This window comes from Trachemys scripta, chromosome 7 (assembly GCF_013100865.1).
Source record: "Trachemys scripta elegans isolate TJP31775 chromosome 7, CAS_Tse_1.0, whole genome shotgun sequence".
Classification (NCBI taxonomy): Eukaryota; Metazoa; Chordata; order Testudines; family Emydidae; genus Trachemys; species Trachemys scripta.
The window spans coordinates 65,262,892-65,289,681 of NC_048304.1; the positions used below are offsets into that span (position 1 = coordinate 65,262,892).

At 40.7% G+C, this 26,790-nt stretch overlaps 1 protein-coding gene across 24 annotated transcripts in view; it reads right to left on the reverse strand.

Annotated features, from left to right (window-relative positions):
- Positions 1–26,790, reverse strand: part of KCNMA1 (potassium calcium-activated channel subfamily M alpha 1) — an 871,895-nt gene that overhangs the window by 422,936 nt on the left and 422,169 nt on the right. For all 24 annotated transcript variants that reach the window (XM_034777732.1, XM_034777731.1, XM_034777723.1 and 21 more), the window contains exon 3: positions 10,015–10,076. In XM_034777732.1, coding sequence (XP_034633623.1) covers positions 10,015–10,076 — 62 coding nt within the window. The remainder of the gene's footprint in view (positions 1–10,014; positions 10,077–26,790) is intronic.

Sequence of the window (26,790 nt, forward strand, 5' to 3'; positions counted from 1 at the left end):
ATTATAGGCTGATGCTAGGAATTAACTTTATGGTGAGCAATCCAACTGGATTTGCTCAGCAATGGACAGCATTCATCAGCTCAAAGGTGAAATGATTTGTGGCAAGAGGGTCACAGACAAAAGCCATTGCAGCACTAACTGAAGTAGTAGAATTGACAAAGGTAATGCAAGGAGACTGAATGCAGGGGACTGTGGCAAATCTGGACAGGATGTGGAGTGATACCTGTACCATTTGCATGGAATGGTTTTCATATAAATAAATTATTATTATTTTTGTAGTGTGATAGGTATAAATAGTGTTCTACAAACATGTGAAGGATTTGTAACTACCTTGGAACTGGGAGGGAAATGTCTCCTATCAACAGACACAATGTAACTGGATTCAAGTACAAGTGTGGAAGTAGGGGAAGTTTCAGAGGGAAGACTATCAGCATTTTACTACTAGGAGTAGGATGTGAATTAAGGAAGAATGTGAAGGAGATGGAGGCTCCTTCAAACATGGAGGGTGGTGCAAACATTTCTTTGATGCACATGTTCAATATATCAAAAAAGAACTAGGTACATTTATGGAGGATAGGTCCATCAATGGCCATTAGCTAGGATGGACAGGGATGGTGTCCCTAGCCTCTGTTTGTCCAAAGCTGGGAATGGGTGACAGGAAATAGATCACTTGATGATTATCTGTTCCATTCATTCCCTCTGGGGCACCTGGCATTGCCCACTGTCGAAAGACAGGATACTGGGCTAGATGAACCTTTGGTCTGACCCAGTATGGACATTCTTATCTTTGCAATTAATATTACTGAGATATTTCCTATATAATCACAATCTCAGCATAGGAAATACCAAGATGTTTGTATCTACTTAGCAAGGAAAAGCTTATAAAAGTTTTAATGATGGCCACTGTCACAGCCATTTTGAGCAACAATAACATAATTTGTCGCAACACAGTAGAGGGCCAGATGTCAGCATTTTAATGCATCCTTGCTATATCTAATCTTGCAACTGTGAAAAAAATACAGCACAATATTCATCCTGGCCTCAAAAAGAAAACAAAATATGGGCCAAAGAGCACTTGGTGTAGGTGCAATCAGGCAAAGAATAACTTTATTACAGATGAAGATACTCTTCATAGGGTGACTGGGAAGCACAAAGCCTATGCACCACTTAAGTCCCACTTAAATCTTCAAAATAGCCAACACAAATACTATAATACCAATTAAATCCTATCTGCCTACAGGTAAATTTCATCCCACCTACAGAAGGGAGTCCAGACATAGTAGATGGCTATGAGCAGAGAAAATGGTGACAGGTAGATACAAGGATGGGCACTAAAGTGGAAAAGAAACTGGCACACAGAATGGGAGAATTAGCCAAAACCTTTATATAAAATGCACCAGAATGTTCATCTTCCTAAAAACATAACAAATGAATCCAAAGTAGAATTGTGTGAAGCTTGCTAATGAAAAAATATTAGGGTATTCTAATGCTCTAGTGTTCATAACACTGCATTGAAACTACTGTAAAGCTGTAGTGTTTCAGTGCATAATCTTATATTACTTTCATGGGGATTCACATTGTCTGATATTGGGTTTGAGTTTTGGATTTGGAAAAAAATAAAATTCAAAGCAAAATTCAAACGAAATTGCCAGGTTTCACCTGATTTAGGATCAAACTTTCATATAGTGTGGTGTTTTATTTTGTTTTTCTGTTTATCAAAGCTGTAAATTGAGTAAGGTTCACCAGCAGGTTTTGGGCTCTGAAGAAAGGCGATGTGTAAAGAAAGAAAATTCTTCTGGTTACAAACACTAGACTCACAGTCAGAAAATCTGGTTTCATTTCTTGGCACTACCACTTAATTCCATGGCTCATTTTCCATCTCTAAAATGGGGATAAAAGTCCTCTCCCCCGCCCTTTGTGTGTCTTGTCTATTTAGACTGTAAATTCTCTGGCAAAACCACTGTCTTAATATGTAGTAGTCACTATAGCAAGTCACATGAGATGCAAAAGATCTCTTTACAGCCACAGTAGCCAGGGGAATAAATGAGTCCATGGACATCGCCTGCAATGACACCAATTAAAAGCATTTGCTAATGAATTATTCCAAAAGAATGAGCTGGCCTCATTAATGACACTTCTCTCCTGGGACAGTCACACAGGATATTCCTTGAGTGGAATCTCTTGGTTAGTCTCACTGGATTCTAATTTAGTGCCTAACAACAAATAACCATATGAATCCACAGAATTCAACAAGAAGCCAGGTTCTTCTTTTGGTGTTTAAAATTGCACAGAGAATCATAGACTTTAAGGTCAGAAGGGACCATTATGATCATCTAGTTTGATCTCCTGCACAACACAGGCCACAGAATCTCACCCACCCACTCCTGTAACAAACCTCTAACCTATGTCTGAGTTATTTAAGTCCTCAAATCATGGTTTAAAGACCTCAAGGTGCAGAGAATCCTCCAGATCCTCCATACACATTGCAGTGTGTATGAGGACAAGGGAGGGGTGACCTGTTTCCTCCCCACCTCACCCCACTACTTCCCCTCATGGAGGATCTGGTGAGGCAGTTTTCTTTAAAAAGAGTCCAATAAAATTTAATGTAAGTTTGTCTCATCAACACAGCTTGTTTGGACTTCTTCATGGGAGAAACAAACTTAAATAGGGAAATTCCCCAATCACTCAGAGTCCCACAAATCTGTCTGAGGGCATGGTTCTTACCTCAGACTGGGTGAGCAAAAAATGTTCCTTCACAGAATCTTTCTTAATAGCTTGCTGCTGCTTTGCCAAAGCCTACTCCTTTGCAGCTTCTCTAAGTTAGTCCCCTTCTCTCTCCCCACCCCCGCCCCTTTTATAAGCAATCAGCTTCTTATGGTTCCCTCCCTGTGCCAGGTGTCTCTGGTTGACTCATTTAGCAGGCCTGCTCCTGTGACCTCCAAGTCTCTAGCAGGGCAGCTCCCTCACTCTCATTCCTTCACTCTCTCACAAAGTACATTCTAAAAAAGCTCTTAGTACCCATGCAAGCTTGGTTTCCAGTTCATATTACTACTGAACAAGGAACAAAGTTTCTCTTTACTTTAAATAATAAACAAAAAGCCAAACAACTGTCATGAAACCAACAGACTCAGGCTCTAATGGACCTCAAGCCAGTGAATCCCAAAGATGAAGAACTAGTATGTACCTCAGACTGAACTTATCCCAGTCAATTCCACTAGATATCAGTGTCTTTTTATATGGCAATAGCTAGATAGAGGTGTACAGTTTTTACTTAAATGTGTTACAGAAAAGCGAGACAAGAGGTGGCTGGGGAAATTTCTAGACAGAAGCTCTGCAGTGAAGCACAGGATAAGAAAGTAGTTTTAGGATTAATGTTGGTTTCTTTTTTCTAATAAAATTCCTTGGTCTATGTAAGAAGAATGCAACTTTTGTGATTCTTTACCATTGTCACATGACACTATCTGCAGTAACCATGTTCCAGAAAATACAGAACTGCAAGAATAATGAACCTAGCAAGTTACTAAAAGTGTTTTAAATTGAATTCTCATATGATTCAAAACTTGCATTCATAATCAATATAGCATCAACCCCTGACAGGTGCTGAGCACCAGCACCTCAACTCCCATTGGCTTTAGTAGCAGTTACAGGTGATCAGCACCAACAAAGGTGGTGTTTACAACAGCTAAAACTGAGCCCCCTTATAGCCTGTGTCAGGCTAGGAGGAAGCAGCACAAAAAGGATTTTGGAATGAGGAGGGCAAGATAGGATATTTACTGATATTTTTAGTAATTTATGGCAGTTTCAAGGGAAAGTCGTGGCAGAAGGCAGCACTTTTTAAGTATATTAAGCAAAAATATTACTTTGGAAAAGCAACCAGAAATAGAAGATGAAATTTTCTGTGTTTCAAGGCTGGCCTCAACACAGATGTTATCCCATGTCACCTGTCTAGTGAACAAAATACTTTAGCAGTATCTAACAGTTGATAGTATTTGTGCAACCTATCAGACTCTCACAACCGGGTTGTATATAGAGCTTTTTTTGAAAACTGATAAGATCATATTCTCCCACACAGAAGCACCTAACAGTTTTGAGACCTTTCTTGATGCACAAGGAGAGGTTTTATGAGAAAAAAAGACAGAGCTGACCATAGGGAGCAATTCATGTGTATGCACCATATCTAAAAAGAGAAAAAGCTGATTCTGGCTGTTTTCAGCTTAGTAGGCAACAGCGGTGGACAAGCTTGTATCCTCAGCAAGACCTTATATGTACATGTAAATAAATTTCACCATTCATGATGTCACTGCTATTCTTGGATCCAGCTGTTTTGCTCTCATTGCCAAATGGCACTTTTATATATGATTCTAATTAAGGAAGTGCATGATAATGTGAAAATGTAGCCATTTAGCAAGACTTGCAATATCGTCTTTCAATTTAAAAAAATAGCATCAAAATAAACCACTACAATCTGTGCCAGTACATACAAAGCAAATTAAATGACTTGTCTGTTGCATCCTCTCTCCTATTTTTGTCCTGTCATTGATCATAATTTGAAAGTCTAAATGGGGACTCGATTTTGTAGCAAAGAGACTCCATTAAAGAAGTTGCTCTCATGAGAAAATGGCTACAGGAACAGGCCTTTAGAATGTAAGCTCCTTGGGACAAGGGTTGATCTATGTCAGTAAGACGCTCTGCATACCTATGCCTATATGTAAATGACAGCTCTAGGTTGCACTATATGTATGGATTCGTGCATTAAGTGGAGCCAACCTTAGGATGAGACAGGCCCCAAGAAAGGGTATTAACTCATGTAATGAATTGCGTCCCTTCCACTTTGATTGCAGGAAGGATAAATCAGGTGAGCCCACAAGTTACAAAATCCATGGAGGACTGCAGAGTCTTCAGCAAGTACTTTTGTTGTTTGCAACTCGGGTTGACCCTGGCTCCAAGATGTTATTTCCACCTTTGTGGAAGCTTATTTGTTATAGTGGATAGAGTTTCATACATCTACTGTAACATCTACTATACCCTATTGGTAGTGCACTCTGTGTAAATAGTAAGGGTTGGGTAGGTGAAGGTGGGGAGGGAAAATGAGGAATGAAATAAGGAACTCACCATTAATTTTGACACCAACAAAACACAGAATATGCTATGTTGCATATAAAAGTATTGAAAACAAGACTTGACTAATAACATACTAGTACTATTTGAAAGGCAAATACAGGCTAGCAGGGAGGGGGAACTACCTACAAAAAGCATGGACTAAACACAACATTGCCAAATATTTGGCATGATTGCTCTCTGTTCTATTACAGTATGTTCAGCAGACTCTATGGAACCAGCTAAGGGACATAGGAAGAGAACCTACGTTCACCTAACAGTAAAGGATGATTTCATTAATATCTTACCTTGAAGAACTAAGCATAAACAATTTTAAAGGGAAATGAATGGGAAAAGAACCAGCACTAGAATACATTAAGTTATTTTATACTAAAGCAGATTGTATTTGACCCCTTTTCCTTTCCAATTTAAAGCTCTGGTTTTACGCAATTTAAAAATACATCGAGATGATGTGAAACTCTGCTAATTTTTCTTAGTAAAAATGTTGCATTTTTATAATTATACCAGAAGATTAAAATAATTGTGCTGGTTACATTTTTGGCATCGCCTTTAGGAACAGGTTACTTCAAAGATGACAGGATTTACACATTTAAATTGAGTTCAGAGTGTTTAAAAGTTCTGATGTCCAGATTAACTGAGTCTTACTGATGCAATTCAGCAAACTGGGGGAGAGGGGTGTGTGGAACCGTGATCATCTGACATGGGAGCTTTTGGATGAGACTAAATTTGATTAGCAAGGATCCTAAACAGTCAAGCCATTTTCCTATTCATTGTTTTCTCAGTTTATTAACCAAATTCTGCCCTTAGTTGCAAACATGCATCACTGGCATCAATATGCATCCAATGAAGTAGGCTGTAGCCCACGAAAGCTTATGCTCAAACAAATCCATTAATCTCTAAGGTGCCATAAGTACTCCTGTTCTTTTGGCATCAATATGAGTTACACACATTTATTGCAAGGAAGAATATGGTCCTACACACACTATGGTTTTGTGGGACAATAAGCAGGTGGGAAGAGGAAGCATTGAGTGGAGTAAGGAATAAGGTTCCACCTACTTCTAGCAAGAATGAAGTGCCTTGTGATTCTCTTTGTAAAGATCCTTTTTTTATATAGAGTGAATGGAGCAGCTGCTATCTGCTCAGGAAAGGGAATCAATGACTCAGCTCCGGGCACTATCACCCAACTGATCACAATTGCATGGGGCATACAGTTGCCTCCCTTCTTGACAGTAGCATCAATGACAGGGAGCTGGGTGTGTCTGTTTGCATACTGAGAAATTGCAAAATCTGTGACAGAAGAAATTCACAGTAATAAACAAACAGCAGGGGATGTCTTGTTTACTAATGAAGGCAAAGGATAGTTCTGGGATATCTTGGAGTGCAAAGCAACACACTGGATGCTTCACCTATGACAGCATGCATGTCTCATGAAAAGAGGGTTACAGCCAGCCTAGCTGTAAACAGAGTCCTACAAATCTGGGGATATCTGCTTTATCTCCACGGACCATGTTTGCAGATCGTGGATGGATACGGATCCAAATTTTGTATCCACACAGGGCTCTAGCTGTGAAGCACTGCAAGAATTTGGGTGAGCAATACTCTACAAAACACGAGAGTATCTTGTTAATTAAGCCTAGGGTCTAGAATGCATGTGATGATTTTATTTTGTACGTAACTGTTGTTTTCAATACATCTACTTGCTATGATTTCAATCTTTGTGCTATGTTCAATAAACATAGATAAATTTATAGTGAAATTGAGCAAGTGCTGTGTGTTTACTGGAGCAGTGATCTGAGGAGGTACTGGTAAGCTGGGGTGTAGCATTTTTTCAGATGCAGAAAATCTGTGAGTACTGTGCTAGTCCAGTGGACTAAGGAATGGACACTCTTTGGAGACAGTCAGAGGGATCCAGGGTTGGAGTGTGCCAATTACTAATCTTCAGAGTGACAGCAGGGCCTACGCAGCCTCGAAGGGGAGTGCTTGTGTTGCCAGGGGCTGGTGGAGGTGGGGAGCTGACCCAGGGCAGTCACAGACAAGGCTTCCTCACACTAAGGACAAGTAATAGTGAGATGCCTCACAGCCTGGGGTACCCCTGGGAAGAGTCACACCTTCCCACAGTTAATACCCTAAAGCATGAGGTTTACTTGCCCTCATGTTAGAATATCAGTGGTCAAATTTAGCCAGCTTTTGTAACATTTGGTTATAGCATTTACTCCGATATTACCTTGAGTTTCTGTAATAGGCCTACAAATGTTTAGAGTTAGTTTAAAAAAAAAAAAAAAAGTGCAGTAGTTACTGAGTCATTCGGAAACTAGGAAATGTACCTGATTTTCTGCTGCCCTGCACCATTTTCTACCAGTGCAAACTCAGTGTGAAGCAGATGAAATGTGCTAACAAATCTGAATAAAAGAGTTTTTGACAGGGGCAAATGGTTCAAGGCAATGGGAAGGCACAATGTGTTTAACACCATATTTTATTGAAAGTTTGCAACCTCATTTAGCTGCTGATTGACTAGTCTGATCATTATTCACAGGGGCAGACGTGTGATAAACACAAAATGAAGATTAGCCTTGTGCAAGGTAACAGAGTAGACCCATTTGGGTTGCTTTTTTTACATGTATATCAGCCTTTACAGTTCCCCTAGAGTTTTTATATCAACCATTGGTTCAAATGCACATTTCTAGTATGTTACTGGCGCTTTTCACTATTTGAACAGAAGTAGAGTTTTCACAATGTAAACTCTGAATTACTTTCACTACACACAGTACTGGAGATCTGCATTTAGGTGTCTTAATAGACTGATATTTCACTCCCTATGGTGCCACATTGCTGTAATGAACATCATATCAGCTTCTTAATGCATCAAGTTAATTCAGAACTTTTCACTGCAGGATGCTGACTGTGGAGTTTCTAGATCCGAATTAAGCAAGTAATGGTTACTTTCCTCAGTAAGAGATAGAAGAAACCCCCTTAAAATAATGCAGTAATAGAAAGCCTGTTGGTTTGAGGTAGCTGGAAACTGCAATTCTGAGTTTAATATTAGCTGAGTTAATTGATGAGAGACAACTTGCAGCTCAACTGCTCTGCTATCCTCAGTAGGTGAGAAATAGCAATAAAACTGTAATACTACACAGATTAGGTGGCCTATATAAACACCCCAACAAATCTCCCCATTAAGTCCGAGTTTCTCTCAGCTGGAGGGGAAAAACAAACAGACTTATAGAGATCCATTGCCTAGAATTAACTCAGCAGACAAGACTCAAGAAATACTACGGTATTGTACTTTTTCACAACAGACGAGGGGCTCCGGGGAGAGGGGGTGCAGCCACTGCAGTCAGAATTTAATTGGGCTGAAATTTAAAAACAGGAGTAACAGTTTCATCTACCCATGTCACTCTTGTTTATTTGACCCTTTCAATGGAGCATTGTATGGTTCATATAAGTATTGCCAGGGCTTTTCAGTAAAGTTTTTCTATATAAGGATACTTTATTTTTACTTTCAGACCAGCCCCTGCTTATAGGATGACACAATAAGGAGAATTTAGCTAGGATGAGAAGCTTATAAAAACTCTAGCTGAATTGTCAAAAGTCCAAGGGCTTGCCTTCACTGCATTGTTAGCTCAAGGTATAACTTGAGTGTTGTCCTTTACCCAACTCCTGTCTACACACAAAAATCCCTAGCTCAAGTCAAGTGGTACTTTAAACTTGAGTTAACTGGCCTGTGAGAAATGGGGATGGGAAGAGAAAATGAGGTCTCAAGCTAACTGTTGCTGATGCTCCAGTTAATAATGCACTAAGGATGCTGCAGCTTGAATTACAACAACTCCTCCACTAATAATCCAATCATGCTGTGCTGCTCATCAAATCACTCTGTGTAGCTGAAGCGTTATTCTGCAGTGTGGTTGCTCTCACTTTTGCTAAGCTAATTCAAGTGAAGTAACTCAAGTGTGCTAACTGTTGCAGCGAAAACAAGCCCAAAGTTAGGTGGTAAACTGTGTGCCTAGTCTTAGTGCCGTAAAATGCCACTCATGCCCTAGTGGATTACCCTCCCTAATGGATATTCCACTGAATAACATTCTATTAACTTCCTTGCAATTGCCTTCTTACCAGGGTTGTGGCTCATGCGAGGCCATTGATCTAGGTAATCTTACACTTGCACCACACCTATGTTGGCCTTGCTACACAAAGACCTACTGAAATAAGTATCAAAGGGGAGGATATAAAATTAGGTTACGTTAACCTGTGTCAAGACATCATGACTGTTATGTTTACATTGATATGTCATGATGATGCATGGTCATGATGAAACCCTGACCTCTCCCAATTGAAACATCACCACATGACCACATTTTGTTTATCCCTCCAAAAATTTTGAAATGTTTCTCACGTCCTACAAGATCAGTTGCATGGCCTTGGACACGTCAATCAAACTCAGAATTTGATAACAATGCTAGATATAATTATGGTATGTATTACATAGAGTCTTTTGATGAGTTTTCAAAGGAATTCCTGGAATTCTTAAATATACACATTCTTTGTCCTGTAAGCCTATGGCTTCTCAAGTCCAATTCCCTTCCCTACATCCTCTATTTTATTTTTGTCCTTGAAGAATACTTAAAGTAATGTTTCTTGCAGTATGCATACTCTAAACTAAGATAAATGTTATTTTCTATCCTCTCCTTCTCTCGCACTAAATGTAACCAAGACCAGTATAGTTTACAAAAGATCTTTCCCTCATCCCTAAAACTAGCCTGGAAGACCATGCACTATTATAAAGTTCTTTTCATTCAGGTGATGAGTATAAAAAACTTTGAATGTAAGTAGATGAATGGAGCAATTTAAAGCACATAATTGCTTTAGGAAAAGAGGTGAATGAAAATGTATTAGAATACTCACTTTGACGAATCTATGAAGTATATTACAAGAGCACCAATACTAAGAGCAAAGACTAAGACAACCTGCAAAAAACAAAAAGAAAAATGCGATCACTCAACAGTGTATGACTGAAACATTTATTCTTTCACACTTCAGAGAGAAAATAATATGTAAAACATCATTCAATTTATTTTTGGCTGTCATTTATTTTAAAAACTAACCCTGCTCACATTTTCAAACAATATATTTCATTGATGGACAGGGGGAGAGAAAGGCTGACTTCCATCTCAGGGAAATGCAATTTGCAAATGGCTCCTGTATCTTAACCTTTGCTGAAATGGATTAATTAATTTTAAATGACAGGCTTCCCCCACTGAATGGTATTCAAGTCATATTGTAGCTTTATCAGAGCTATCTTTCAGCTTTCCAGCAAAAATGTCTCATTCCTTGTAGGTAACCAATAGAGATGATAAATTAGATTGCACACACATGTAATATAAATGTGTGATAGTGAAATCCATGTGATAAATTGTAAAGCTATGTGATCATTTGCTTTTACCATGCACTTTTGATCATCTTACCAGTCCACTGCCCACTAATACTCCCATCTCTACATTTCTTACATTTCTTACAATTGTTTCTTACATTCCAAACTTTCAGACAGCTTCAAATAATTGATTTCTCTTTCCAACATTCCAGCAAATAAATTCCTTCTTTTCACATAGCTGTACCATTTCATCTAATATTATAGGAAACAGGCAGGCAACACTCAAACCTGTCACTAGCCCAAGGTTAAAATCCAATATCTTGCAACCATGAAGGCTAGAAATGGGTGCATTTGACCATAGAAAAAAATCTCAGAACCCCCTTTTTAAAACTTTAAGGTCGTTAATTTCAGCCCTAGTAGGTTGTGAAATATCAGAACTTTTGTATTTATTTCAGATTTTTCAAAAGCTAAATTTTCAAAAGATAAATCATTCTCTCCTTGAGCCTTACACCTTTGGACTGATTGTACCGAGGACCCTAGCTTTATAGGCAAAGGGATACAAACAAGATAAATAAAAACAAGTTTCTGAAAATTTTTAACACTTTTTCTCTATAAATTTTATGGTATATGGAATACATAATATGGGTAATGTGATATAAAATGCTTTATTGGCTCTAGTTTAGGGTGATTTGGGTAACTCGTTCATGGCTTTGCCACTAATGCAGCTATCTCTAACATACATCAATAAAACCTTTATTCCACCCCTCACTTTGTGATGTCATGTATTTTCCATGGTTAAATACACACAATGCATATTTTAAAAATTAGGATAGCTTAAATATTAATTCCTCTACTGTGCCTGGAAGCTTGCCAAATCTAGGAATTTCACATGCTATATTGACAAAAATCCAATTAAGTTTGAGCAGGTAGATGTACAGGGGATACATTTTAAGGGAAGTACCAGGCAACAGAAATGCATACTGAAAAGGATATGTGAATTTTCATGCTATTTTGACAAATCCTTTCTAACATGAGACATGCTAAAACAATGCAAAAGTATTTTGTTTTTAAGAATTAACAATAACTCGGTAAAATTGAAACTAAACTTTCCATTTTACTTGGCAAGTGATTTTGATTTAGATAATTACTAATCCAAACCATAGCTACTGACTCAAACATTTTCTATTTTCCTTATTGACTGAGCAAAGAAAATATTATTTGTAACTTGTCTTGCCCTGTGGGAATAAAATACTGATTCCTTGCCCCAATTTCTTGCACCCTTAAGATCTACTGAAGCCATTGACTTCAGTGGGTGCAGGATCAAGTCCTGAGAGACAGGGTAGGATATGTTATTCAGGGTAATACAGATGTTTGATTCTCTCTGTGATAAATGAAGGGGGGGGGATAGTTCCCTTTTATGGACATGCAGCCAGCCAATTAGCTATAAAATTCCTCTTAGTAGCTGTTCTCCACTTCCTTTACCTGTAAAGGGTTAACAAGCCCCCAGGTAAAAGGAAAGGAGTGGGCACCTGACCAAAAGAACCAATGGGAAGCTAGAACTTTTTAAAATTGGGGAAAATCTTCCCTTTGTCTGTGTTGTTGTTGTTCTCTGGAGAGCGGAGACATAGAGCAATGCTGTAAGCAGCTTTAAAACCAAGTCTGAAAAAGCATCAGTTCATACCTGGAACCTACTTATCTGAAACCCAGATATGTAAGTAGATCAGAAATATCTAGAAAGACATGATTAGGTTTATTTATTTTATTTTGTAAGGCTTGTGGACTCCCCTGTGCTAACCCCAAATGCTTTTGTTTTGTTTGTAACCTTTAAGCTGGACCTCAGAAGGTTATTCTTGATGTTTAAATTTTGTAAATGGGTTTTTTAAATCTAGCAAAAGCCTAAGTTCCAGGTGTATTTTCTTTCTTTTTGGTTTTAATAAAATTTACCTTAAGAACAGGATTGGATGTTTGGTGTCCTAAGAGGTTTGTGCATATGTTGTTTAATTAGATGGTGGCAATTGGAGTTGCACCTAGCAAGGGAGGTGAAGGGTAACAAGAAGGGTTTTTACAGGTATGTTAGCAACAAGAAAAAGGTCAGGGAAAGTGTGGGACCCTTACTGAATGGGGGAGGCAACCTAGTGAAAGATGATGTGGAAAAAGCTGAAGTACTCAATGCTTTTTTTGCCTTGGTCTTCACAGACAAGGTCAGCTCCCACACTGCTGTCCTGGGCAACACAGTATGAGGAGGAGGTGAGCAGCCCTCAGTGGTGAAAGAACAGGTTAAGGACTATTCAGAAAAGCTGAACATGCACAAGTCCATGGATCCAGATCCAATGCATCCAAGGGTGCTGAGGGAATTGGCTGATATGATTGCAGAGCCATTGGCCATTATCTTTGAAAACTCGTGGCAACTGGGGGAGGTCCCAGACAATTGGAAAAAGGCAAATATAGTGCCCAACTTTAAAAAAGGGAAGAAGGAGAACCCGGGGAACTACAGACCGGTCAGCCTCACCTCACTCCCTGGAAAAATCATGGAGCAGGTCCTCAAGAAAACTTGGAGGAGAGGAAGGTGATCAGGAACAGTCAACATGGATTCACAAAGAGCAAGTCATGCCTGACCAACCTGATTGCCTTCTATGATGAGATAACTGGCTCTGTGGATACGGGGAAGGCAGTGGACGTATTGTTTCTTGACTTTAGCAAAGCTTTTGATCCGGTCTCCCACAGTATTCTTGCCAGCAAATTAAAGAGTATAATTAGAAGAATGGCCTCTAAGGTAGCTAGAAAGCTGGCTAGATTGTCTTGCTCAACAGGTAGTGATCAATGGCTCAATGTCTAGCTGGCAGCCGGAATGAAACTGAGTGCCATGGGGTCGGTTTTGTTCAACATCTTTATTAATGATCTGGATGATGGGATGGATTACACCCTCAGCAAGTTCGCAGATGACACTAAACTGCGGGAAGAGGTAGATAAGCTGGAGAATAGGGAAAGGGTCCAGAATGATCTAGACAAATTGGAGGATTGGACCAAAAGAAATCTGATGAGGTTCAACAAGGACAAGTGCAGAGTCCTGCACTTAGGATGGAAGACTCTGATGCACCGCAACACGTTGGGGACCGACTGGCTAGGTAGCAGTTCTGCAGAAAAGGACCTGGGGATTACAGTGGATGAGAAGCTGGATATGAGTCAGCACTGTGCCCTTGTTGCCAAGAAGGCTAACAGCATATTGGGCTGCATTGTGTAGGAGCATTGCCAGCAGATAGAGGGAAGTGATTATTCCTCTCTATTTGGCACTAGTGAGGCCACACCTGGAGTATTGCGTCCAGTTTTGGTCCCCCCACTACAGAAGGAATGTGGACAAATTGGAGAGAGTCCAGTTGAGGGCAACTAAAATGATTAGGGTGCTGGGGCACATGAATTACAAGGAGAGGCTGAGGGAACTGGGTTTGTTTAGTCTGCAGAAGAGAAGAGTGAGGGGGTATTTGATAGCAGCCTTCTTGAACTACTTGAAGGGGGGTTTCAAAGAGGATGGAGCTCCTCTGTTTTCAGTGGTGGCAGATGACAGAATAAGGAACAATGGTCTCAAATTGCAATGGGGGAGGTCTAGGTTGGATATTAGGAAACACTATTTTACTAGGAGGGTGGTGAAACACTGGAATGGTTACCTAGGGAGGTGGTGGAATCTCCATTCTTAGAGGTTTTTAAGGCCCAGGTTGACAAAGCCCTGGCCGAGATGATTTAGTTAGGGATTGGTCTTGCTTTGAGCAGGAGGTTGGACTAGATGACCTCCTGAGGTCTCTTCCAACCCTAGTCTTCTATGATTCTATGAACAGCTGATTTCCTTTGTTTTCTTCTCAGCTCTTTTTTTTTGGGAGGGGGGGTGAAAGGGCTTGAGGGTACCCCACATGGAGGAATTCCCAAGTGCTCCTTCCTGGGTTCAAAGGGTTTTTTTGCACTTGGGCGGTGGCCGCATCTACCCATCCAAGGTCAGAGAGAAGCTGTAATCTTGGGAGTTTAATACAAGCCTGGAGTGGCCAGTATTAATTTTTAAAATCCTCACGGGCCTCCACCTTCTGCACTCGAAGTGCCAGAGTGGGGAATCAGCCTTGACACCCTCCTATTCCTAACTTCTCTTTTGAACAAATGGCCAGGGTGACCATTTTGGATCCACATTTTCAAGCATCCCTAAGTTCATGGATGTTTGAATCCAGGATTTTAGCTGAGCTGGTTATAAACTGGTGAGCTAGTTGGGGAGTTCGGATCCAGGTTTAGATTCTGAGTCCCTGGCAAGGTCTCCGTTCTGTCTCATGTCTACTTTTTGGATACTTTTGCTTTCTTAGTAGGGATAGCGAAAGGCTATAGTTCGAGTGGGTCCTCTTGAATTCACAGCCACCAGAAGCAAGGGTGAGAAAAGGCAGATGTGCAAGTGAAGCTTTGCCTTGTTCATTAAGTAGACCTGGAACAAAAAGCTTTCTGGCTCTGTTTATTAGTCCAATGCATTTGGCACAATATTGCTATTTCTACATATTTATTATAGCTGCTATCTTTATCTGGAAGGAATCTGTTACTTGTAGTAACTTACTATTTGTTTAAGCCTGGAGGAGGTGGAATTATTCAGCCGCAGCTACATCGACTAAGCACTTAGTTCTGAGTCAAAAATAACCACCACTTTGACAGGAGAAAAAAAATAAATAGCTGCTGCACAATCTCCAATTCCTTCTTAAAATAAAACAACCCAGAGTTCAATAAAATGGCACAAAGCTTTTTTGAGGCAGGCAATCACAGAAGCAATAGAAAATTCATGTTCAATTCACCTGTGAATGAACTATAGACAAATCTGTTTTCCTCTAACATTAAGCAATTCTAGAGGAGCTTTTGCTAAGGTGTGTTTCTTGAGATGACAGTCTGTGCATCCAGATGCACAGTTAAGACAGTAATAAGGGCTCCGCATCAATCAAGATTTTCATAAAAGATGTAATGAAGCAACAGAAAAGGGATAAGTGTGAATATTTAGAAAACACTGTTTAAATGAAGCCATAATACTTCAAGGTTTGACCATGACTCGTCTCAGGAACAAGCCTAGCAAGCATAAGGGTAAGAGACTTCGATGGAAAACTAGGATCCTGCAGGAAATGGAACTGATAACCCAGTAGGTAGCACTGGTTATCCTAAGTCAGTACTGAAGCAATGCCTTGGCAAGATTAGACACAGATGGGGCAATGCTTATATGGACAGCGACTGAAAAGATTGGGACTGCTTACAATAGAGAGTAGATGAATAAATGGAGACATTAAAAGAGACAAAATAATCACTGGTATAGAGAAAGTACATCAGGAACCTCTTATTCACCCTCTCATAATACAAGCATCATGGGACATTCAATTAAACTGAAAGGTAGCAAATTTTAAAACGATAAAAATAAATTATTTTTCATACAATATACAATTAGCTTGTAAAGCTCACCACCACAAAATATGAGAGACTAAGAGCTTAACAGGTATCAAAAAAGGAATGGGCATTTATATGGATAGGAAAAATATCACGGGTTATTATAACAAAATTTTTTTTAAAAGAACAAAGTTTCAGAAGTGATATAAACACCTATGCTTCAAGGCATATGTCTTGGGGTGTTGCAACAGAGGGAAATTTCCAGACAGAACGCCATATAAGCAAAGCCATAGGTAGCTGGAAAGTACCCATTATTAAGGATAACAATTTAGTCACAGAGGTCATGGATTCCGTGACTTTACTGAACCTCCGTGACTTTGGCTTCAGCTGTCAGCAGTTGGGTGGGAGCCAGAGCCGGGTCCGTGCTCCCCGCCCCACCATGGCTGCAGCAGGGGCTGTAGCCCGGGCTATGCCCCGCACTCCCTGTGGCTGAGGGGCTGGGGCTGTCAAGCCTCCCGACCCCTGGTGGTGGGGGTCAGGCTCTCAGTCCACCCCATGTGGCTCCAGCTGTCATTCCCTCCTCCCCCCCAACTTCCCCTCCCCCCAAAAAATGTTTAATAAAAGTCAGGGACAGGTCACGGCTCCTGTGAACTTTTGTTTATTTTCCATGACCTGTCCATAACTTTTACTAAAAATAACCATGACAAAATCTTAACCTTATCCATTATGATGATTGTGAACCCACTTGGTAAGTCCACAGGAAAATATGGTTGAAGCAAGAGCTATTTGCTATACAGAAATATAGACACACTGAAAACTGAAGTTGCTTCCACTCATTTTACTGCTGGTTTGTTTTCCTTTATTTTTTTATTTTTTTTTATTAAAGGAAGCTTATGAATTGCCCCGAGGACACATCACACTGTGACATGCTACACTGAGCTACATCAGCTGTATCATGTTAAATTATGCAAAGTATAATGATGCACCCCAAGATACATGTCAGTCTGATGTGTTAAAACTGATTAAGTAAAATACAATTTTCTGGCAAACAATAAGGAACCTGTGATAAGAGTCACTGTTTTTAAAATTAAACCATATTCCCAGCAAGAGAGTGGGTCAGAGCTCATTTCCCAAATCCATCAGCAGGACAAAGGGCTGATAGTCTATGTGTCATAGTCTATGTGCAGTTTATCCACACTCTTTTCTTTGGACTTAAAGACAGCTCCATACACCCATTCCCTCCAGTGATCCCTCCTGTCCAGTGCACTAAGACAGACAAAGGAAAGAGCTGAGATGATGAAAGCAAGGGACATTGTGAATAATAGTCTCTTTCTTTCCCTCCTGCTGGTTTATGAACAACTGAAGAGATTTAAAGAGAGCCTTTATTCTTGTATCAGTTTGCAGAGTCACTGTTATTCTTGGTTCAGTATGTGTTTATAGCTTTCAGAACAACTGCTTTAAATGCTAGCTCACTTGTAAAGAAAAAATTTAGTAGTAGTGCCAGCACTAACAATCCTAGTATGCGAGGGGGTGGGTGGGGGGACCTAAAACTGCTAATAAAACAGATTTCCATTTCCAGCTTCCAAGAAATTAATGATAATAAAAAACAGCAAGCTGATAAATGAGGATTTTATGAATATCTTGTCCTTTTCCATTTAATGACCAATATGGGGAGCAGAGATGCTGCATCCCATGCTTTCTCTGCCACAGAAACCGTGCGGGCTGGAACATACCTTACAGTAGGCTTTGAGGGACATACAGTACGACACATAGTTGATCCTGTGAGCATGAGAAAAATACAAACTCCACAGCTAGTACCTGCTGCTGATTACAGCATAGACACTAGCTAGCATGCCTCTTTAGGGACATGCCTGCTGACTGGTGTATTAACCAGGTACTCTATTGAGCACCATGCAGAGGTCCTGCCCTTTTGGATGCACAATTCCTTCCCTTTCTTGCATGCCAGGACCAGATGCTAAGCATCTGTAGTGAAGTCCAGAGTACCCTCAATTCTCAGTGAATTCCGGTTCAGGCTTCATTGACCCTCTGGCCTCAGATCTGAGTCAGTTCTGCAAAAGCAGTAAAGTGAGTAGCCAAAAGCACTATCTCGACCTCAAAGGCCATGTTGCCAACTTCTCAGAAGCCTGCAGGCCATGCCAAATTTGCATGCAAGATAACAACTTTCTCAAAAATAAATGTGCTCAACCATAATACCTGTTCCTTGATGACTAGAAATTGTTTGTTTACGTGAACTAGCAACAAAAACCTACAGTTAATCTGTGTGTTCATCTCCCTGCAGTTACAGAGCAAGGGCAGCTCTGGCTTGCCTTTTAAGACTTTATGGGCTACACATTTGGTCTTTCACTGTTCCAGAGCGATTCAATGGCCAGGAAGACAGAGTATCAATCTGGACAGAGATACTACAGTTAAAATGTATCTGAACATTAAGAGAGAGTTGTATCTATCAAATAAAATAAAGAATACTAAGTCAAGCTGCCCTAAAAGTTAACAACCCCTTTTAAAATTAATAAACACATGCAATTGAGCGAGGATAGTAACAGCATGATCTATTGGATAAGGCAATGAAGGCAGGAGATGTAGGTTCTATTCCCAGGTCTCCCATTCACCTGCTGTGCGAGCTTAGATGAGGCACTTCACTTCTCCAAGCTTCTGTTTACCATCCCACCCTTTGTCTCTCTTCTCTAGTTGTACTATAAGCTCTTTGCGGCAGCCACAGCAACTGTCTCTCACTATGAGTCTGTACAGAACCTAGCACAATAGAGCCCCAGTGTCAGCTGGGATCTCTGGGCTCTACTGTGTTAATATATAAACAAACAAGTGTAATTGGATTTTACATTATTTGTGCTATTACTGATGCTATAATGATTTGTACTCTAAGTAGCTCTGCACAAACATAGTACAACTGTGTTGAACAAATTCCTAATTGTGGTATGAGTCTGTTTTTATGTATTTCATTCACGAGATAGATACATAAATAAGAAATGTATAAACAAAAGAGTTTGTGAGTTCAACAGCGTATGAAGTAATAACAGGAAGACAGACATTTAAAAAGTAAAATCATTAAAGAAAGTACACCTCTACCCCGATCTAACGCAATCCGATATAACATGAATTCGGATAGAATGTGGTAAAGCAGTGCTCCGGAGGGGAGGAGGGGGGAGCTGCACACTCCGGTGGATCAAAGCAAGTTCGATATAACGTGGTTCACCTATAACATGGTAAGATTTTTTGGCTCCCGAGGACAGCGTTATATCAAGGTAGAGGTGTACTGAGCATTCTCAGTTCCCACAGATAGTGTTTCTACACCATGTCTGAGAAATATATAACAGACAGTCTTTGGGACTCACAACCTCACAGATGGGGCTATGCACCTTGCAGAACAAGACCCTAGATTACTGTGAATGTGCTCTCTTAAATAGAAATAGAACATATTAGCTAAGATAATAAAAGTCACCAAGGCTAGGACTGGGGGCTTTTCTAAATACAACCCAGCACACAAGACACCTGGCAAGTCAAATCTCTCTCTCTCTCTCTCTCACACACACACACACACACACACACACACACCCTCCCAGTATAGGTACATGAGACCCCCCCCGCATCCCAGGTTTGTTATTGTAGAGTTGCACATGAGCTCTTCAGCAGACCTCCTGCACAGCTTGAGGAATTTGTCTGGAATTCAATAAGCAGTTTGCATACTGAAGGTGCAGGATTAGGGCTCTGTTAGAATAGGTATCAAACCCAGAAAAGCTCATCTGTTTAATCAGGATTTTGTTTGAAAATGATAACAACCAAGCAGTGTATAAAATAAAACATGGCTTAAACAATTACCATTATTTGAGGATGAATAAAAAACAAACAAAAAACCCATGAAAATTTCTGAAAAGTTCTGTCCCATACAGCCTCTGTGACATTATTGACATGAACTGTGACCATATAGATCATTGTTGCAACCAAGGTCCTATAGTTGCACCAAATCTTGTACAAAGAAGGTCAAGTAAGGTTGTAATTTGCTGGTTATGATTATGCTGTCTGTATGTGTGTATCATTTTGTATTTGAAGTTATGAATATTGGCTATGTACTTGTATCTCAATGTGTTTGATTCTAAGTAGCCTCAGTGGAGCATTTGGTCAGGTTCTTGAGAAAGGACTATTCTCAGTAAGTGCCCAATCAAGAAACACTTAACTGACAATGGACTTTGGGAGACGCCAATCCACATCTGAGCTTTCCTGGGAACATTCAAACTAACATGTAAACAATGGCATCGGCCTGCAAAAAGCTGAATCATTAATGGACATGTGACTTGCCCAGGTGGCTACAAACTCCATCTTGTTGCTGTGATTTTTCCCAGGAGAACAAAGGGGTTTCCGCCCACAAGAGAGCGAATATAAAAGGCCCTGGAAGCCCTTCCATTTTGTCTTCAGCTGGCTCAAGAGATGGTCTCTCCACCCCAGAGATGCCTGAAAGAAACTGGAACAAAGGACAGTAACTACAGGGGTGTGAGTGATTGCTGGATTCAGACCATAACCTACAATGTTGGTCTGAAAAGGATTGGGCCCAGACAAGGCAGGACTCTAGTCTGTGAAAGAAGCTTATTGGAACATCTGTGAGGGTGAGATCTACCTGTATTCAGTTTCCTACTGTATTAGGCTTAGACGTGCATGTTTTGTTTATTTTGCTTGGTAATTTACTTTGTTCTGTGTTATTACTTGGAACCACTTAAATCCTACTTTTTATACTTAATAAAATCACTTTTGCTTATTAATTAACCCAGAGTAAACAATTAATACCTGGGGGAGCAAACAGCTGTGCATCTCTCTATCAGTGTTATAGAGGGCGGACAATTTATGAGTTTACCCTGTATAAGCTTTATACAGAATAAAACGGATTTATTTGGGGTTTAGATCCCATTGGGAATTGGGTGTCTGGGTGCTGGAGACAGGAACACTTGCTAAGCCGTTTTCAGTTAAGTCTGCAGCTTTCGGGGCGTGGTTCAGACCCTGGGTCTGTTTCGCAGCAGATTAGTGTATCTGGCTCAACAAGACAGGGCTCTGGAGACCCAAACTGGCAGAGAAAACGGGCTCAGAGGTAGTCTCAACACATCAGGTGACAGTCCCAAGGGGGTCTCTGTAACCCAACCCGTCACAGCCTCTAATCTTTACTAGCATTTCAATTATATTTTCCTTTTTTATACAAATGGTTTCCTTTTTCTTAACTTTTCCACTGACAAAAACCATTAAGGAAAAATAATGCAGATTTATTGGCAAGTAAGATAAAAGCTTCTGTTCGATTCCTAATTTTTAAAAGACTAATTAGTGAAAAATCCCAAAGAAAAAGTCCCATCTGTTAATGGTGCTCCACAGTTTGAAGTTAATTGGGGTTGTTGGGAGAATGCCTGGCAGTGTGACCAATTGAAGTGCATGTATCTTTGCCAATACAGTTTTTAATTTAATTAGCCTAAAAAAAGCACTACTTTCAGATCAAAATGTGTAATTTTCTACTGCTAAATGCTGAGTGGATGGTGTGCATATAAAGTCCTTTCTTCTGATTACAAAAAAGTAGTCGGGGCTCTAATGTGCTCCTATTAAAAGCAATTGTAAAAATGCCATTGCTGTTATCAATGAAGTGAATAGTGAAACTCCTATAGACTTCCAATGGAAGCAGGACTGGGTCCAGGGTTTATAATAAGTTTGGTGTGTGGTTGCTGGCGGGGGGGGGGGGGGGGGGTTGGTGACCTGTGATATACAAGGGGTCAGACTAGATGATCCGGTGGTCCCTTCTACCTTTAAACAATGATTTTAGAAAAATATATGTTGGGAACTGTTTCGATAAGCTATTCTTTCTACAGTTATCCCTTTTATTTCCCCTTCTCACACCTTCAGGATGGCTGTAGCCCACAACTAACAATGAGTCCAGTGTGATTCAATTTAGAGACATACCCAATAGGCCTCTTTTTGCAATGCAAAATATGCAACCAAAAACTGAAAAGGCAAACTGGCTCAACAGTGCAAAGCCACTCAGATTCAAAAAAGCAACAGCTCCAGGGCATGATCCACCTACCAAGTGCAATGTGCAATTAAATAGAAACACCTTGTGCTCAGGATGATAGCTGCCTGTTCGCAATCACAACGCCAGCATTAAGCCTCTGAAAGTCTCCCCGTATCATATCAACCCCTCAACTGCAGCCTACAGTAGTTATTCTAGCAAACAGCATCATGTGCGCTTATGACACACAGGACCGTATACCTCCCCTGTGTAGTATATGTCCTCACATAAGATCCTGAATTCTTTAGATTACCTTGTCTTACCTAAGGAAAGAGCAAATTATCAAAATGGGGAGGTAATCTAGAACTTCAGCCTGCAACACTTGCACAAGCAGCCCTTACCCATGCATAATACTCTTTCAGCTGCACTCCTGGGAAGTGACTATTGGAAAGAATAAAAAAAGATACAGGATCTGGCTCCAAGGGTATCCAAGAAATAGCATTAGAAAAATCATGTAATTGCAATGGTTCAGGGTCAGGCCCTGAAAAACCAAAAAAAAAAAAAAACCACCACAGACATGATGTTTGCCATTACAAATCAGCATTTGCCAAGACCTACCACAAAGCTGAATCTAAAGTACTACAATTTAGAACTGGACATAATTGTAGTAACTATGTGGAATATATTGGCCAGTGCTGGCTTTTTAAGCGCAACCCTTACAGTTATTCAAAGGAAGGAATTACTTTGTTTTCATATATATTCTTATTTTAAAATGCATAAAACAACAGCTGTTTTTGTTAATTTTGATAATTTGTTATCAAAATATGATCAAACAGTGCTGAATGTGAGAGGCAGAGACATTTACAGGAAAAAAGAAAAATTAACTGCAAGGAAGCACTTAGCAATTTCAGTGCATTGCGGCATCAGGTATGCTTGTAAGGTTAAGTTTATTTAGATTCATTTCTAATCATCAAAAAAGCCACATTGCAGACTTCAAAGAGTGGCCCAATATGAAAGATGTTTTCCTGTAACCATCAGTTAAAATTATCAATTTTTTGCTAAGTAACTGAAGGACAGAACGATGCCAGGAACCTACCTAAGAAAATAAGCTTTACAAACATGACCTTCAAAAACTGATTTGTCTGATTATGTCATGAACAGTAACATTGGACTATGTACTAAAAAAACAAAGAAGTTTAAGGTCATAGCCTAGACATCAAATTACCACCAAAAGAGGATATATGTTAAAAAACTACTATTACATTGAAGCAAAATTTAAAGAATTAAAATTAATTAATTTGTTTCTAAAGAAGTTTCTCTCTCATCTTTGCTGGTTAAAATCATAACTGTATGTCAGCACATTTCTTCTAAATTAGCCTGCTACAGCTAGATTGATTCACTTAGTGATGTCACAATTCTGTGTTGGTACATAATAATAAACAACTACAGGGAGAGGGGTGGAAACTGATGTCCCCAAACAGTGGACTGTGATTCATTCATCAGAGAATGAATCAGGCCAATAATGGCATATACTCACGTAAACATCTTAGTAAACCACACGCATTCAGACACTGATGCAAATATATATGACAGGATAGATTATATATAAATTTGCTACTTCCAATGAGACTAAAGTTTAAACGTAAACATCTGAAACATAGTTCTGAAGGAGGCTGGCTTCGGACAACTATTGGGAAGTGCTTACAAACATGACTAAGTTTGCAAACTCGAGACCTCGGTGAATTAGCACCTGATCCTGTAAGCCATACTGGGTGTTACTGTATCATTAGAATATTTGCCCTACAGACAAAATGACTTCAGACTTAATTGCCCTAGCCCCTAAGATAATAAAAGAAGCCACCTCTCTACTCTTCACATGGTTAAAGATAAAACTGAGGGACATTAAGCATTATTCAGGACAGGGCTGAAATGCATGGCTGGGCAAGAGGACCCTCATATCCCCAGGCATTGTGGCATCTCCCGCCCTGATGCAGAAGGTGGCCAGCCACTGTTTTCCAGACCTCATGGAGGGGGCTCTGTGGGTTCTGTGTTGTGGGGATGGGCAGGGCTGACCCACAACATTTTGGCACCTGAGGTGAGGAGCTCAAATGACGCTCCCATGCCCCCTCGCTTGGGCCAAAACTTTGAAAGGTCTCAATTCTGCCTTCTTCCTGCTCTTCTCCTTTCATGGTACTGCTCTGCTACCTACCCCCAATAAAGGAGAACTAACAACTTAAAATGCCTTGTTCAAAAATTTTAAGTAACGCTTAACTTTCAAATGCCTGAACAGCAAATGTAACTTTTCTTGTCTGCATAGTAAACACTGGCATTTTTATCTGTTTGAATAATCAAAGTAGTGCTTTCCGTGCCTTCTTGGTTGAAAAGATTTGAACTGCTTCCTGTTGAAGGTCCACAGTCTGGGCCAGCTATTGCTCTATTGAGATGGTTGCAAGGCATTGCAACCTGTGTCATTGTGGAGCGTAGATGTATTTTTATTAACTTCAGCTTGGAGAAGCTGTGTTGTCCACTGGCAACTGTTACAGAAAGTGTTAGAAGTATGCACAGAGCCACAAAAGCATTTGGAAAAAGGGTGGTCATCTTATTTGTGCACATATATTCCAGAACAGCCTTTGGAGTTGATCCTGCTGAAATGTATCATGAAAGATCATCACCTAACTCACTCGCATCAATATCACGCATGTCATCATATGTCAACACTGTCTCTAGTGCCCTGCATTGCTGGTGTAGGTCTTCTTCAGGTATAATGAGGAGTTTTGGAATAGCATACAATGTCCCAAATATACTGCTGTGTTCCTTGAGCTGCATGAAACATTCTTCAACTGACTGTATTGCACAATCTAGCACCTGGTTAAAGAATTCAACCTTGACTTGTTGTTTGGGGTCTCTTATGGGATTATCCCATGCCTCGTAATCAAAATGTCTTCTTCGGTGACTCTTGTATTCTTGAATGGGTGGGAAAATAGCTTCGGCGTGAAGTTCCTCTGCCAACTTCTGTGCACTCATCAGAACGTTTTGAAATCCTTCATCTCACCGGTAACACTGTAGGTATGACTTTGCTTTGTCCAGTTCCATTGCTCCAGATATATCAAGGTCAATACCTTGGAGTCTCTTGCTTACAATATTTATTTAACACAGTATGTCATGCCACAACACTAAGACACACAGTAATTTGAAGTTATGTATGTTTCTGGTGATTCCATTTCCCTCTTTCACTGTTCTCCCACGAACAGTTCCTGTCATAGCATTATCCTCCATAATGGCAATTATGGCATCATCATTGGTGTTTGATAGGCTTTATCGCCTCCACTCAACTTTTCCATCGCGGGGCACTCAGCAGTTTCAGTGTCAGAGAGGATGTTCCCAGATGTTGCTTCAAAATTTGCCATCGATGAGTTGATGCAGAGAAAAATACATAGATGCTTTGAATTACATTAAAAAATTCAGCAGCCTCACTAGAAGCTGATGCTGCATCACTGACCACCAAGTTCAATGAATGAGAACTGTATGGGACAAAAAAAGCTCAAGGGATTAACTCTCAGATCCGTGTCTGCACTTCCTGTTCTCTCCTCTCATATTGGCATCATTATCGTAGCTCTGACCTCTCGTGTCAGCTATTGCAATTCCCATATCTTCCAGCTTTTTAAGAAGCACATTTGTCATACCAGCTCCTGTAGTATCATCAATGTCAATAAATTCTAGGAAATACTCTCTGACGGTCACCACTGCAGGGACATTTTTACTAGGTTCTGTTGTTGTTACAAAATGCACCATTAAAGTCATTTGTTCCGTATGGCTGATGTCAGGTGTGCAGTCCAGAAAAACAGAGTAATATCTTGTGACTTCAGATCTGCCACAATCTTCTGTTTGACTTTTGTTGCCAGTAACTGTATGAGCCCATTTTGAACTGTTTTTCCAAGGTAGTGGTGTGTGTAAATTTCTTGGGTGGTGACTCTTCTTAGATGCTCCTGGAGTACAGCATCAAACTCAGCCATCAGCTCCACAATTTTAAGGAAGTTTCCATTGTTTGGCACATACAGCTGATCTGAAGTGCCACGCAGTGCTAGGAGTGTGGGGGGACACAAGGCCCTGCACCCCCGGCTTCCTGCGATTTACCATGACTCTCAGCCAGCCAATAAAGCAGAAGGTTTATTTAGACGACCGGAACACAGTCCAAGACAGTTCCTCCCGTCCACCTCCAGGGGAACAAGGTACTCTCTCCGGAGGGACTGCCCCGCGCCCACCGTATAAACCAAAAACCCTGAGTCTGGAGCATCCAGCCCCCCAGAGGAGCTGGCCTGGGGCCCTCCTCTCTCCTGAGCCATTGGGAAGTGGTCAGCCCTCCTTGCCTGGGCCGTCTTCCCCTCGTCCGGCTGGGTCTCTACCCAGTCAACCCTCTGTGGGTTGGGTTCGCTCAGTCTGTCCCTGAGCCTGAGGCACTGGGCCCGTATGTGGCCTCTTTGGCCACAGTGATAGCAGCCCATGTCCCGTGGGTCCCCTTGAGTGGGTCGAATGGACCTGATGCTGGATGTTCCCCTTCGGTGGGGGTTCTCCATATTTCCCCACTGGGAGGTCCCATGGTGACTCTCTCTCTGCGTTGTGGTGGGACTGTTCCTTTGGGACTCCTTCCTGTTATCCCCTGACCGGCTCTTTACAAACTCATCGGCCAGCTGGCCTGCGTGTCACGGGTTCTCTGGCTTTTTGTCCCTCAACCACAACCTCAGGTCGGATGGGCACCGCTCATACAGTTGCTCCAGTACCAGCAGTTTAACCAGGTCCTCCTTCATCTGGGCCCCATCTGCCCACTTGCCGGCGTATCCCTCCATGCGGACGGCAAGTTGCAGATATGAGATCTCAAGGGTTTTATCCTGACTCCGGAACCTTTCCCGGTATATCTCAG